Consider the following 14,727-nt stretch of genomic DNA (forward strand, 5'->3'; position numbering starts at 1 on the left):
AGCAGATGCACAGAACGACAATATAAATTTATTTAAATGTATAATTATCAGCAAGAGCTTCGAAATTGATTTTTCCTGTTTAAAAAAATACTAAAAGTAGTTTTAAAACTTATCTTTTTTTTCAGGATTAGATGTAAAAAAAAAAATACTACGAAGGGTTCAAACAAGAACTGATATTCGTATTGCTTTTAAGAAACTAAAAGAATAGATTGATGGAACGTATATATACAACCCTGGACCTCCTATCAATCTTATTTCTGTGTCTATCATGATAATATTTATACATTTATCATCACGAAGTAAATTAAAAATTTCAACATGACATATCTCCATTAGGAATTATTCCCTGCTACACGAATACCTTATACCCTTGCAAGCTACATAAATAAATTCAGTATTGCACATGTCTATTTTATTTATTTATTTTTTTTTGGTTTGCTGTTTACTTTCCATATTATTTTGCATACAATTTACAAATACAATAATAAATCCTTTGTGTTTTTGCCTTAAAATCCTATATGGAAAAGGCATTGCTATCATTATATCCTGCACATTCTAATATTATGCACGGTCACTTATATTATGCATGCACAGTGTGTATGGCTATGAACTTGTATGTGAGTGACATATGTACATATGTGCATGTCTCTGGCTTAATCAAAAATGCATTGCGCAAATTTTATAGATATATAGTTGATTAGTTAATGTTATTGATTAATCAGATTATCTTTAGTAATTTTCTGTTATGATTATTAAGCAATAAAAAAAAACTGAAATAAACATCTAATTACTTAAATCTCTCCTGAATGAGGATGCTTATTTTAAAATATGACTAACCATGGCCTCGCTATTCTTGAGAAGACGAATTTCAAATATCTTATCGTCCAATGTGAACACATCCTACCTTACGGAACCTCTACCGGCATTACAGAGATTCTTTTGAAAATTGGGGAATTTTGCAGTCATTGTTTAGAAGAGATACAGTACTATCATTTGCAACAAGTTTATTTTGCGATTTGCCTTAATTGGGTTAACTTATTTGCAACGATTAATTTTCGTGCAGATTTTCAATTGTAAAAATAATGACCCCCGATGATTAGGCTGGTCACAAGAGGGAATCAAAGTTTTACACTGAAAGATATTGGAAACATCTTGAAAAATCTTCTTCTCAAGAACCATTGGGACAGAAAAGCTGACACTTAATTGAAAACATCATGGGGTAGTGTACAATCATGACGGGATCGAGGAGGGGGTAGGTAGCACAATAGGTATAACAAGAGAGGAAATCTGGTAAATAACTGCATCACCAATTACTCCGGTGAGCAATGTGGTCCATGGGCCTCTTGCTTTATCTCTTGTTAACAGACACAGAGATTTGTCGCTGCGAAAAATATTCGCTTATATATAATGACGAGGCTCTCCTAATCTCGCGATTTTTTCCCCCACATGAATTAAAGTTGGAATACGGTAGTGTAACACCCCCCCCCAAAAAAAAACAAGACCACAGGAACTGCAATGCAGAAGAGCGCGCTCTCCGGCATCGTGTCGATATTATGTATGATATGAAAAAAAAAAATATACAGACTTTGTGGATGACGTTTCTCCCTCAATAATTACCTGTGCTGACTTTTTTTAACCCTTGTCAAGGAATTTCTGCTTGCCGACCAAAGCCACGTTTGCATAGAACCAATTGATGGATTCTTTTGCATGTTGGAAGTAACGTACATATTTTCTGTTTAAAAACTTTTAATGTATTAATAACTGGATTTGTTTCAAAATGAGAATGGTTTGGAAGGGTGGTGAACTTCAGGCCCATTAAACTTAGGGGGGATGGGGTGTGTTTGGGGGTGTGGGGTCTCATATTTTTAATATAGTTGTTTTTATAGTACCCCCTCCCCCCCCCCATTTTTATTGCTGTAAGATCGAGCACAGGATTTGGATAGTTTTGCCCCCTCCTTTTATTTTGTCCGCTTAGGGTTTATTCTACGCTTGTCAGATTTTTTAAAAGGACGTTCGCCCCCAACTTTTTGGTCAGTTATTTTTTTTTCAACTTTTGAAAATCGTTGCTGTGTGCCTGCATTTGATTACAGCACAGGCCTTAGTCCGAAAAATCTGACGTTTCCTGGCTTTTTCACGATTTTGATATTTTACATGCCAGGAAAATTTCTATCAATAAGCCGCTATACAGGCACGTAGCATCGTTTTTGAAAGTCTGAGAAAATTTTTTTTCTTATGAAAAAGTTGACAAGCAAAAAAAAAAAACAAAAAAAAGCCCAAAAAACAAATATTAAAATATATATTTCGTGGGGGGGGGGGGGGGGGGGGGGGGGGGGGCTAACTTTTTTCAAAACCAACTATCTTTCAATTCAAACTTTTTGGGGTAAATTTTCTTTATAACACTACACCGTGCTGAAATGTGTGGGGGGGGGGGGGCCTGTCTTCCCACAAATTTTTATTAAAATAGAAAATTTGGTGTCATAACACCAAATTTTCTATTTTAATAAAAATTTGTTGGAAGACAATACATTTTCTATAGTAAAGGTAATTGTACAGCCCCCCCCCCCCCCCCGGGATACTACGTGCCTGCTATAATTATGATTGATCAGTGATATACACTATATACTCCCTCTACATATAAATACACGTGTATTTATATATAGAGGGGGTATATTTATCACTCTGACCAATCATATAACAGCCTGTGATTACAGCTTGCTATCAACAATCCGGATATTTCTTATCTTTTGGAAATCACTCTAAATACTATTGTCAATTCTTCAGCCAATGAAATCGATGATAACAAAACTTGTACGAAATTGAATATTGTTTACAAAACATGGTGGTGGATCACCGCTAAGACTCAGACTGTGAGAAAAAATTGCTGTTTAAAAGCTTTTTAGAACATTTTAATTCTACCATACGATTATCAGGTAAATATTTATCAGCATATGCCAAATGTTCAGTTTTTAAATAATGATATCAAGGGGGAAATGGGTTTTAAAGTGAGTAGACATGTTTCAACATGTTCAGAATCTAAAACTGACATTGACAGCGAATTTCGGAATATCTAACTTCAAATAAGTTATCTGCTTCTCATACATCATTGCTAAAATAAATGAAAAATTATGCATGCATTCTGTTCTGCCTAGTCTCAAGTAGCTGAATGCTGAGACATACTCCTTTCTCTACAGACGCGTTCTAGATGTAGAATACACATTTTGCTATTGCTACATTTTGATTCTAGATCCGCGCGTGAGAGTGCGCGGCGTAAAAACTTAGCAACGTATCAACTATGATTGGCGACGCCATTTTGTCGTGTAAGAAACTCTCGAAGCGAGAAAAAAGATGTATAAATGGGGTTTCGCTTTTTTAAGCGGGGGTGTGCGTAAAAATAAATAAAACAAACTTACCTTAGTCGTTAGATAAATCTAACTCGGGGCCACACCTACGTGTCACTATACACAGATACATGTAGAACCATTGTGTCTTTTTTTTGATGAGTTGTAAATACGTTTTTATGGGTGATGAAGGAGATAAACGTCAATTTTAAATTATAGCTACTATCCTAGTGCATTCTTGTTTTAGTAGAGATTTCCTATATAACTGCATTCCATGTGGTCTCAATGATTGTAAAGTATCCAGTGTTTTGCAAATTGAAAAAGATAAATTTTAGTTCGTAAATCCAGGATTTACTGCAGCTCTGTTTCCAGAAATCTAAGATGTGACTCTTACGTTTCATTTTTCTTATACTGCCGATTGCTGTTTCTGAAAAAAATCCTCACTGCATGTTTAAAGTTTTGCCCCTCCACTTATTCAACATTTCCATAAACTAAGGATCACATTTATCGCTAAAATTTCCAAAAATTCTAGTATGTTGCAGTCAGTCAATTAAAAATATCCATTCATAGAAAACACAACACAAATCATCTTAAATAACGTGCATGATGAATCACTGTTTACAATCAAATAGAGTGGAAGTCAAACTTTCTATTTCACGTCACCTACCCTGACCAATCACAGCACTGAAATAAGTCACGTGCTTAACAACGTCACGACTTTGGAATGTGGCCGACAAATTGAAAGCCAAAGGTTTGTTTTGAAATTAATAACTTCGTTAATTAAACGAAGTTTATTAACATGAAAAATGACGAGGAATTCAAAAAACAGGTTATTTTTGCATTTTATTGCCGTTTTAACGAAATCATCACGCTGACGCGTGACTCTCTTATAGAGAGGGAACACGTGCTATTTCCATGTTATTTGGACGTACCGGTAAAGTGCAGTTGTCCCCAAAAAAATTTTAAATACGAGGTTTTATTGCCTTTTGACCCCAAAATCGATTTCTACAGTTAAAAGTTTAGATTAACACTTCGTTTTTAACCCTGTTCTCTGAAAAAAATTAAGAAATATTGTTTATATTCATGGAAAAAATCGACAAAGAATAAATCTGAACAAAGCGTGTGTGGCGCATGCTTTGTGTCATTTCTTTCAGACTTTGCCATTCTTCCATGTAAACAAACGTACGAAATGCCTTTGTAGAGCTGAATTATGATCTTGAAAAATTTCAGAAAGAACTGAATTTCTTAACTTATCTAAAAGAACAAGTCACTGTTACCATAATCCATCGGATGGTATGCAAGGACTAAGATGTTCAGATGAAATCTCATGGGCAGATGTTAAACTAACCCTAATCAGTCGAATTATGTGCGAGGACTAACCCTAATCTCTTGGATGGGTGGCAGACTAACCCTAATCAGTCGAAAATACTAGTGCAAGGACTAACCTTAATCAGTCGAATAGTTTGCAAATTTAACCCATTTCAGTTGAGTGACGTAATTGTTACGTCATAGTCCAATGAGCGCGAGGATCTTGCAGATCTGGGGACCGGTGAAATAAAGTCTACCCAAACTATTAAAGCCATGACATTTTATACATGTGTGGCAGTCAGCCAGGTTTGATGTATTGTGTACATCATATATAACTGTACGTGTGTTTCTATCTAAAAAAAATAAATCAGAAGAGCATCCATTGGGCCAATATCAGTCTGATTAAGCCAGACCCTTTATCTTATCATTGTCATACGCACAGACGAGAAGTTTGGCTGGTTTAAATCAGGCTTCCAAATAATTAAATAGAGCTTCATTTAATGTCTGCAGTGGCTGACAGATAGATTTTTAAGGCCTTTGTCCAAGGGCAAGTACATGGTCAAAATTGACTTGCCCTACCTGAATTTTTGCTCTCCCTACCATAAACTAATTCTGTATTTATCATGTTTATAGATATTTCAAAAAAAGAGGAAGACAAATGCTAAGTAAATCATGCAAGTCCCTATGCCCAGCTTTAAATTATGGCCTACAAATAAATTCTTTTTTTGATAAGTCACTTACCCGTGGGCAAGTGGTTGATAAAATTTCACTTGCCCACCCCTAAAATTCACTAGCCCCTTGCATCGGGCAATGAGATATGCCATCCCCTGGTCTCTGAATGTGCCAAGTGTAAAGTATCTCATCATGAAGAGCTCTAGAATGCTGGAGTAGATCACACTGAGACATGATGAACATTAAACAACTTTCTAATCCCTGATGATGATAAGAAAGGGGGCTGCTTCAAAAGTGCTACATAGACTGATGAAATATTAATAGAGATAATATTTTTGATCAAATCATTTTGCCATTTTTTTTAAATAGATCCTAGCTGAGCTGCCATGTCTTCAGTGGATGAGGAGAGCCTGCCAGATCTCCCCCCGGATTCTCCAGGGAGTTCTGTGTCCAGCAGATTAATGGTAAGTTACTGAGAGGGGGGATCTAAGAAATTGATGGGCGGATCCAAACTTTCTTCAGTAGATGTGGTGTTATTTACATGTTTTTATCCCAAGTGAACTAACAAAGACATTTCTGAGTGCTGTTTCGATCTTACTTTTTAGGTTTACTGTTTTTAAGGATAAAAATATTATTTTTATCAGTCAGGGGTAAGATTGAAATCCATCATGATTTTGAAAAATGATTAATAGTTGAAGTAGGATTCTGGAAAAAAAAAATATTTAATTTTTTATTTGAAATATTTTTGGGTGTGTAAAATAATTTATTTGAGTTATTTTTCTGATAACTTGTTTGAGTTATGCCCCTGACTGATCATTATTAAAAAAAAAATGATAATTTGAGTCATTATAAAAAATCAAAATTATGATTTGAAATCATCATTTTTAAAAATGATTAATTTCAGTCTCGCCCCTGACTGGTCATTAAAATATGCACAGTACAATATGTGTAGTACATGTATATACATGTATTGCCGGGGGTTATATGCTAACTAGTTGATATTATGTGGTAAAAAAGTTATATCGATTCTTTTTTGTATCAGGAGGAGTACGAGGAACTTCTGAAGCATGCGGTGGTCGTCCCTAACTACGACCCCAAACATATCCCACAAACCATCACAGAGGTCAGGGAGACGTTTCACCAAGTGACGAGAGAGACACTGGTTCAAGTTCAGAGAGAGGAAGGTACTAAATCTTGATTAATAGATTACAGTCAATGTAAAGTCATGTGAAGTAAAGTACTTGTACATGTCACATATTGAACATAAACTTGATAAACATACTGTAAAGTTTTGTGAAGTTTCACTACTTGTATATAAACATACTGTAAAGTCTTTTGAATTAAAAAAAAAAGGTAGATTACAGTACTATAAAGTCTTGTGAAGTTACACATGTTACATACTTTGTAGATTATATTACATAAAATTTTTTGAAAAATATCATCATATCCCCTTAATTTCCCCCCCCCCCCCAAAAAAAAAATCCTGAAAAATAAAATGCAGGATCTAAATCAAAGTTATATTCAACCCCCCTCCTCCTCCCATCCCCCCCCCCCCCTCCCGTCCCCCCCTTAAAAATGATTTATTTTATTGGTGCCAATATATTACAGAAGATGTCTGGAGTTGAAAAATAATTCTTTTTATCCATAGATATTTTGCTGATCAAGTTTTTCATTTTCTTTGTGCCTCCATGCCCACTGAAAGGTTCATTTGTATAAACGTATATTTTACAGAATCAGAAGATGACCCAGACACCACCCCAGTGGTTGTCAAGGTTACCAGAGAATCTCAGCTTCCAGATTTTGGTCAAAGTCCAATCAATTCCCAACTTTCTGAACAGTCAGATCAAGAAACACCTAGGAATGAAATGTCAGCAGGTAATAGGTTAATAAGAAGTTTATAATTTGTATACAATATTAACTTTTCAATTATTTTTACAGGATTAAAATTTCAATGCCTAAGTATTTAAAATCTTTGTTATAAGATTTGTCCAAATCTTTCATTTATGAATATAATTATAATATTATGAACATGTAGTGATCGTCAAATTTGTAATTTTATGCTTTCCTCAATTTTTGGTCTGGCTCAGTACTGAAAACCTTCAAATAGAGCATTCATTGAAAAAGATGAACCCAAAGTATACAAATATTTCCTTTGTTCCTAAGGTGAATTTATAGGTAAAATTTGAAATTTATGAAGCAAATCCTACCTAACAGATTTACATTACAATTTAAAAAAAAAAAATTATTTCAGAAGAAGAACAGCAGAAAGTCCCACCCCCTCTATTCCATTCAAAGAACACAAGCCAATCAGAACATCGAGAGGGTCAAAGGTCATTCCACAGTGAGGGTCAAAGGTCATTCCATAGTGAAGGGCATAGGTCTTTTCAAAGTGAAGGTCAGAGGTCATTTCCAAGGGAGCAGACCACAGTTGAGACAGAATATGTGTCAAGTATTGACCCAGATGTGACAAACATGGAAAATGTGCTGGATCATTGGACGTCAGATCTGAAAAAGAATGTTTTGGTAATTAACATAGTTAATTTTCGTGACTGATTATATAAATATTGCATGATTTTGAGTGTAACATTGAAAATTTTCACCCCAAGAAAACCATTGTCAACCGAGGCGCAGCCGAGGTTGACAATGGTTTTCGAGGGGTGAAAATTTTCAATGTTACACTCAACTTCATGCAATATTTATTATATTATACTGAATGTTTTATACAAATACATATTACAGTGAACCGTGCGCGCATAAATTCCGCGCAGTCACTATTTTTTGTAATACCACCCGTCGTCAAGCAATGTTGACTGTTGCTACGCAGGAGGGCGTGGCTTCATTATTCAGCGGGTAGTAGTGTTTTTTATCAAATGTTTCTCGACGAATCAGATTCAAGTAATTTACATGAAAGTATAATATTATATATTATTACACTTTCAGCAATCTTAACTTCAAAAAGAAAACAGGAAAAGAATTTTGTTCAGAATTTTTGATAAAGATTGAAAAATTCCTTACATGTTTTTATACATTAGCATTCATATTGCAACTCTATTTAAGTAACTGATTTATTTTCAGTTGAATAATGCAAGAAAATATTTAAACTGAGCTTCAACACCAGCTGAACTTTTTGCATGAGAATATGTTTTCAAGCTTGTATTTAAATTATGGAAATACTGAATGAAAAAAAAAATTGTATTATATTTTTTATTGATATATCACTGCTAAATGTTTTATAAAAACTTCCTTCAAGTTGTTGAAAATATGATGTATGATTTAATCTCAATGCTTTTGTAGGCCGAGTTTAGTAAAGCCAAAATCAAAATTGTGGAGAGGTGTAAACAGACTCTACTCAGGGAACAGGAATGGTAAGTACTTGAAAACGATAATGTTGAAGAAATCTTTGTCCCACAAAAAAAATATGATTTTCATTTTTAAACAAACCTCAAGTCAAGATGAATTTATGTAATTAACCATGCTTTTTTTTCAAGAAGAGGTGAATTTTTCCTTCTAGAAAATGACTTTATAATTAAATGTATATATTGTTAAAACAAACTACTTTCCTGTTCACGTAAAGTATTAAAAATTCCCGTAAAAATTATTGTACACTTTTCTATGGCCTTCACGGTCTTTCATAAAACATAGTAAATTTTAACAAACCCATCCATGTTAAGACTTAAAAATTCAAATGTAAATTTCTATTCACTTCTGTGCAGCCTTTACTGTCTTTCTGAGTTTTCCTCTCCCTTTACATTCCAGTTCTGCGTCGGAACGAAGGAACCTCCAGAACGAGATAGAGAGAATGAAGGAGCTCCTCCACACGTATGAGACATCAATACAGAGAAAGGACCAGGTCATATCTAACCTGACTCAGGCCCTCAGTAAACAGAAGGAAAAACAGGACACCATGAAGACGTTCTCTGAGTGGAAAATACAACACGTGGATCTCAAAAGGGAGGTAAGTCTGGTGTTTGTTTGTCTCTTACACTGAAAAGGGAGGTAAGTCTATTGTTTTCTTATGTCATAGGAAGATATTTTTACAGCTTGTTGATCTGAAATATAAAGGTTGGTCTGTTGCTTTATTTCTGTGGATGGTATCTCTATTCAGCATGTTGATATAATAAGTGAGGCAAATCTGGTGTTTTTCTTATATGAAGATACTTTAAATAACAGCATGATGATCTGAAAAGTAAACGAAGATCTATTGTTTTAATTGTGTATATCTATTCAGCATAAGCTGTGAAAAGGGGAGTAACTCTTGTTTGATTTGTATATACATGTATTTACTGCGAAAAGGTGAAAATCTGTTGTCTTATGATCTAGAAATCATGTTGCTATTAAAAGGGGAGTAACTCTGTTGTTTAAATGGTGTGGAAAAATTATATTTATTGTAAAGAGGAAGAAAGTGGTGTTTATTATAAAGAGGAAGAAAGTGGTAGATGCAGCATTTTGATTTAAAATGGAAGTTGTTTTGATTCTTTTTTCTCTAAAGGAAGATAAACAATGCACCTAAAGAGTGAAGTAGTTCTGTTGTTTTCTCTGACTAAAAAATCAATGATGATATAAAAAGGAAAGTTTAAATTAACTATTGTTGCTTGTCAGCAAGGAGGGTATTCTCTATGTTATTTTCAAAGAGGAGTAAAATTGTTTATTTGTGTCACAGATATTAAAGTGCAGCATGGTTTTATATTTACATGTATCATTTATTGTAAACATTATTGTAATCATTATTAATTTTTTCCCTCAGAAATTTGCGGAGAAGTTGGCCCAGCGGTATCACGAAAGAAGACTTCAACAGAAGGTTTGGGAGGCATGGCACTCTGTGATTGAGAACAAATGGCGGTCCAGGGTGGAGAAGGCGTGTCAGGCCAAGGCTCAGGAGATCTGCATGCAGCTGACAAACGACTATGAGGCTAAAGTAGCAGATGTAAGAAATAAAAACAGTCTGTTTTTAAAAGCAACTCTTTTGATCAGTGTTTTATTTAGAATTATTTAGAATAAATGTATATTATTAGGCCTAATGACAATCTCATAATGCAAAGTTCAGTCTTGAGAAGTCCTCTTTTTTCTGCAGAGAGATATATATTGAGAAATTTTGTTTTCAATTATTGTGACATGAAAATTTTGTTTGAATCAACCCAGAAACAATTATGATTAATGTTTTATTTAGAATCAGTTGGTTTACTGTACGTGTATGTTATAAGACTTGGTGACGATTGTCATCTAGCAAGTTAAGCTTCCTCATTAATTCTCAAGAGTGATATATTGTGGGAATATTTTTTTCAATTATCATGATGGAATGGCTGCTTAATCCATCTTATTTTATTTTGATGAAAGAAGTTGTGCTTAATATTTTCTTCGGTGAACCCTAAATGCGAGGCAAACATTATGATTATGAAAGATTTAGTTTATTTGAACCTAAATATTAAACATGAAAATTTTAAAATCACAAGGCTGTTTTCTGTGTCCCATATAAGTCAATGAGAATTAACTGATTTGTTTTTTTATCTTCACAGCTGTCAGAGTCCCTCAATGCTGCCCGCGAGGAGATATGTAAGCTTCACAAGGAACGAGAGCAGTACGAAGAAGCCATGAAGAAAGCGTTCATGCGTGGAGTGTGTGCACTCAACCTCGAAGCCATGACTGTATTTAACAAAGACGACCAGAAAGGTCTATAACAAGTACCATATATAAGTGCTTAATATTGACCTCTGTTTGATTTTGGTGACACAACTTAAATTAAGCTCCAACACGAATCAAACAAACTTTGATAGATCCATTGACACAAAGACAATTTAATGGTTCATTAAGTGGAATGTCGAATAATGATAAACATGACAAATAATTATAACTGTCAGTCATTCAAAAGGATATCATACACAATATACTCGTAGATCTTCAAAGTTTCTACGTCCAATTTTTTTTTTTCAAAAATACAAAAAAAAAATATGCTTTGTCATTTACAATCAATTTTTATTTGCAAATGTCTATTGCTGGAACCATTTCCTATATTTATGTGAAATGTAAGACAAAAAGTGATTAACCCTGTAAATACACTGAACAGTTGTTTTACATAATTTATTGCTTTAATCTCTACTGCAGAAAACAGACCATCTGGAGATTTTTTGGACAATTTAGAAAGCAGCCTTCCAGAGAAAGATTTCAGTGCCCCAAAAACTATCCCCCAGGAACCCATATTTACTTCACATCCAGGGTCTGAGGCCTCTGTACCCAAGGTCATAACTAGTCAGGGGTCAAGGTCAACTACTCTATCTAGTATGGCACAGTCCAAAGCTAATATGGTATGTATAACTTGATGTTTGACAATCATTCTTTTAGATAAAATACAACTGTAACAATGCATTTTTTTAATCAAATGTATAAACTATTTTTAATATCTGAGTACATAAATTTTTCTTTCCTGTCAGCGAGTACATGAATATTTCTTTAGTTGTGCATCTGTATTTAGAGTAAAAGCAGCAAAAAACTAAGTATTGAAAAACAATGAGAAAATATTTGAAATATTAAGAAATTCATAGAGAAAATTTTATTTTCTCCTCAGAATTTACATGTTATTAAATACTTATTATTATTAATTCAATATACAGGCAGCTACAAAGTCATCTTCTTCCCAAAAAGGAAAAATAGTTCCAGCCAAAGTTACAAGTAAAATTGACAGTCATCGACCAAGTTCTGGGTCAAGGGGTGGAGTTAAGACTCCTCGACCAGCCTCTTCTGAAAGGTCACGACCTGGTGACCTTGGGGTCAGTGGTGTAGCTCCGCCTATGAGTTCTGTCATAGTGGAAAGACATCAACCTGTTACTAAGGCAAGTATTACATGTACAAGTGTTTATGCACCTTATTTTTATTGCAGGTGTAAAATTGCTTACCTTATATACTCGCCTATAAGCTGGATTGTTGGGAGTTAAACTGCATTCCAAAACTCTATGTCCGACTTATAGGCAAGTTATAAAAAGACTGGTATTTTAGAAGATTAATTCTTCTAATATAAGCTTAAAAAATACGACCAACTTATAGACGAGTATGTACTGAATTTCTTTTGGCATTAAATTTAATGATTCAAGGCGAAAAAAATTTTGAAGTCGAAATGCACAATCATATTATTCAATATTTAGAAATTATTATAGGTAAAAAAAATATTGTAATAGCTAAAATATTTAAAATTGATTTGCATCACTGTAGTTTGAACTTTAATATCAGGCCCCGAGATAATGAACCAGACATTACTGATAGACTTGGGTCAAAATTTGTAATTACATTTGTCAGATATTTGTACTTTATTCTAAATGACTTGTAAACGGAAACTCTAAATTTGTATATGAAATCAGTTTGATGACACATGAAACAGATTTTACAAAAGATAAAGATTTTGAACTAAGGCCAAAAGAAAATATACTCTTGTTTCCTGTCCCCTGACCAAAAAAATTAGGGTCGGTAGGTAGGGAAAAAATTTTATTTTGAGAAAAAATTTTATTTTCAAAACTCAATGAATGCAGAACATATAGCATGTAATAACAAGAAAATGATATGTTAACAGTTTACAAAGCAAGTTTGTTAATCAAGATTTATAAAGTAAAGGTATCCTGTACACTTGTGATGTATTAATTCTGTAAATATTGTTGGTTGACTTCAGTATTTTAGAAAAATAGTTACCCAAAAAATGAAAATGTAATAAAAACTTTTAGGGTCGGAGGGTAAAATGTAGTGTAGGTCGGGTGACAGGAAACAGGAGTATTTTTTATTTTGGCCTAAAGAAGAGATGCTTCATGATCCCAAGGTCTAATGTTTATCCCAAAATTTATTGAATAATTTATAACTCTTCCCCATTTTGATTGCAGGAAACCATAGGAAAAGCTACTGCAGTGAAATATCCGTCCAAGAAAACGTCCACATTAGCTGATCATTCACAAGGGGGCGTGTCCCATAGGAAGATAGCTGGACAGACTTCAACTGGCCCCGCCCACATACAGACAGTTAAAGTAGTGGATTGATAGGGATTAGATAAATTAGTATAATTTTTTTTTTTGTGAAAAAGATTGTACAGAAATCCAACAACGCATTTTAGTTTCATTTTTTTTTGTAGACAGTTGTTTTAGATCTGACAAAATGAAAGTTTTCTAAGAATTTTGTTTGAAGTATTCAAAAAGTATATGGAATTTTCATAATCAAATGCATTTTAATATTTAGGCTTAAGAAAGAAAAATGTTTGTTTTAAGTTTCTTTAGAGATCTTAGTGTTATTTCCATCTCTCAGTTTATGTTTTTACGAAAATTCTTTAAAAATAAAATTTTCATGGAAATTCACAAAATTCAAACCTTAAATGCTCATTATAATTCATTTGAAATAATAGTTCTTTAAAAGCTGATTGCAGCACATGAAATGATGTTTTTATTTTTTATATCTATGATGACTATTTATTTTAAAATTTGTAAGAAATAAACTAATACTGATTTACAGAATGTAAATTATTTATCATTTTAATAGAATACAAGCATTCTTGGAATGCTTACTAGTAATATGTTTTACTGCTATAAATAGACAAACAGTTAACATTATTTTGTTGTATGTTGCCCATCCATAACCCCCAGTTTTACTCCCATTAACATAAATGTGAAAAAAATCTGTCTTAGGTTTTGCTTCTCTTGAATTGTCTTCAATATAACAAATTTTAAGCACAAGGCCTTAAATAAAATATTGTTTGTTTGCAGTTGCCGACCGACCCACTGAAAATGCAACCGACCCAAACTTTTTTTCAGCCATTTTGTAATATTTTTTTCCTCCAATTTTCCAGAATATTAAAACTGTTTCATTTTCAATTTTTGTCTTCATCAATCATTAGTTTTTACCAAGAGTGCAGCTTATTCGTGTAAAGTAGGCCTGTGAAAAACTTTATTTTATGTTATCTAACAAAGATCTGGAAACAATTTTTTTTTCAAAAAAAAAAGAAAATGCCTACCTACCCAGACTGAAAATTATGGGTCGGCAACTGCAAACAAAGAATTTTCTAAGCTTGGCCCAATATACTTTCTAATATAACCTAAAAGAAGCAATTAAATTAATCAAGTAATAGGAAACGATTCATCAACTTTAAAGCGAGCAGAAGTATATGTTTTATATAATGTCTGAAATTAATTTACCTTTGACAAAAAGATTATTTTTTGTTGATTATGAGCTTTAACATATAAAAAATGTGAAATATATACATGTATTTCAATCATTTTCAAGGTTTATTCAACATCTAAACTTATAAATTAATAAATTTTGCGAAGAAACTTCAAACGTGTGCACAAGAGTTCTTACTTACTCCTCTAATACTACACTACATACAAGATGATGTCCGTAAACTATATTTAGATTTCACTTGGATAGCAAGTATTGTACATAAAGTTCA

The 14,727-nt window shown here is 33.3% G+C and overlaps 1 protein-coding gene across 2 annotated transcripts; it reads left to right on the forward strand.

The window, feature by feature from the left end:
* Window positions 1-2,862: 2,862 nt before the first annotated feature.
* On the forward strand, window positions 2,863-13,482 carry LOC134252613 (centrosomal protein POC5-like). 2 transcript variants are annotated; one of them, XM_062735107.1, is made up of 12 exons: window positions 2,863-2,930; window positions 5,688-5,782; window positions 6,361-6,502; window positions 7,050-7,193; window positions 7,573-7,841; window positions 8,613-8,683; window positions 9,075-9,273; window positions 10,063-10,242; window positions 10,832-10,985; window positions 11,418-11,617; window positions 11,924-12,142; window positions 13,175-13,482. In XM_062735107.1, the coding sequence occupies exons 2-12, from the start codon at window positions 5,705-5,707 to the stop codon at window positions 13,325-13,327; spliced, it is 1,809 nt and encodes a 602-aa protein (XP_062591091.1). In that variant the 5' UTR covers window positions 2,863-2,930; window positions 5,688-5,704; the 3' UTR covers window positions 13,328-13,482. The 2 variants fall into 2 exon arrangements, with proteins under 2 accessions (XP_062591091.1, XP_062591090.1); XM_062735106.1 differs by having other exon boundaries at window positions 7,570-7,841; window positions 13,175-13,479.
* Window positions 13,483-14,727: the final 1,245 nt, after the last annotated feature.

Source organism: Saccostrea cucullata, unplaced genomic scaffold (assembly GCF_032062105.1).
Source record: "Saccostrea cucullata isolate Sc308-1 unplaced genomic scaffold, CSIRO_AGI_Scuc_v1 ctg355, whole genome shotgun sequence".
Taxonomy (NCBI): domain Eukaryota; kingdom Metazoa; phylum Mollusca; class Bivalvia; order Ostreida; family Ostreidae; genus Saccostrea; species Saccostrea cuccullata.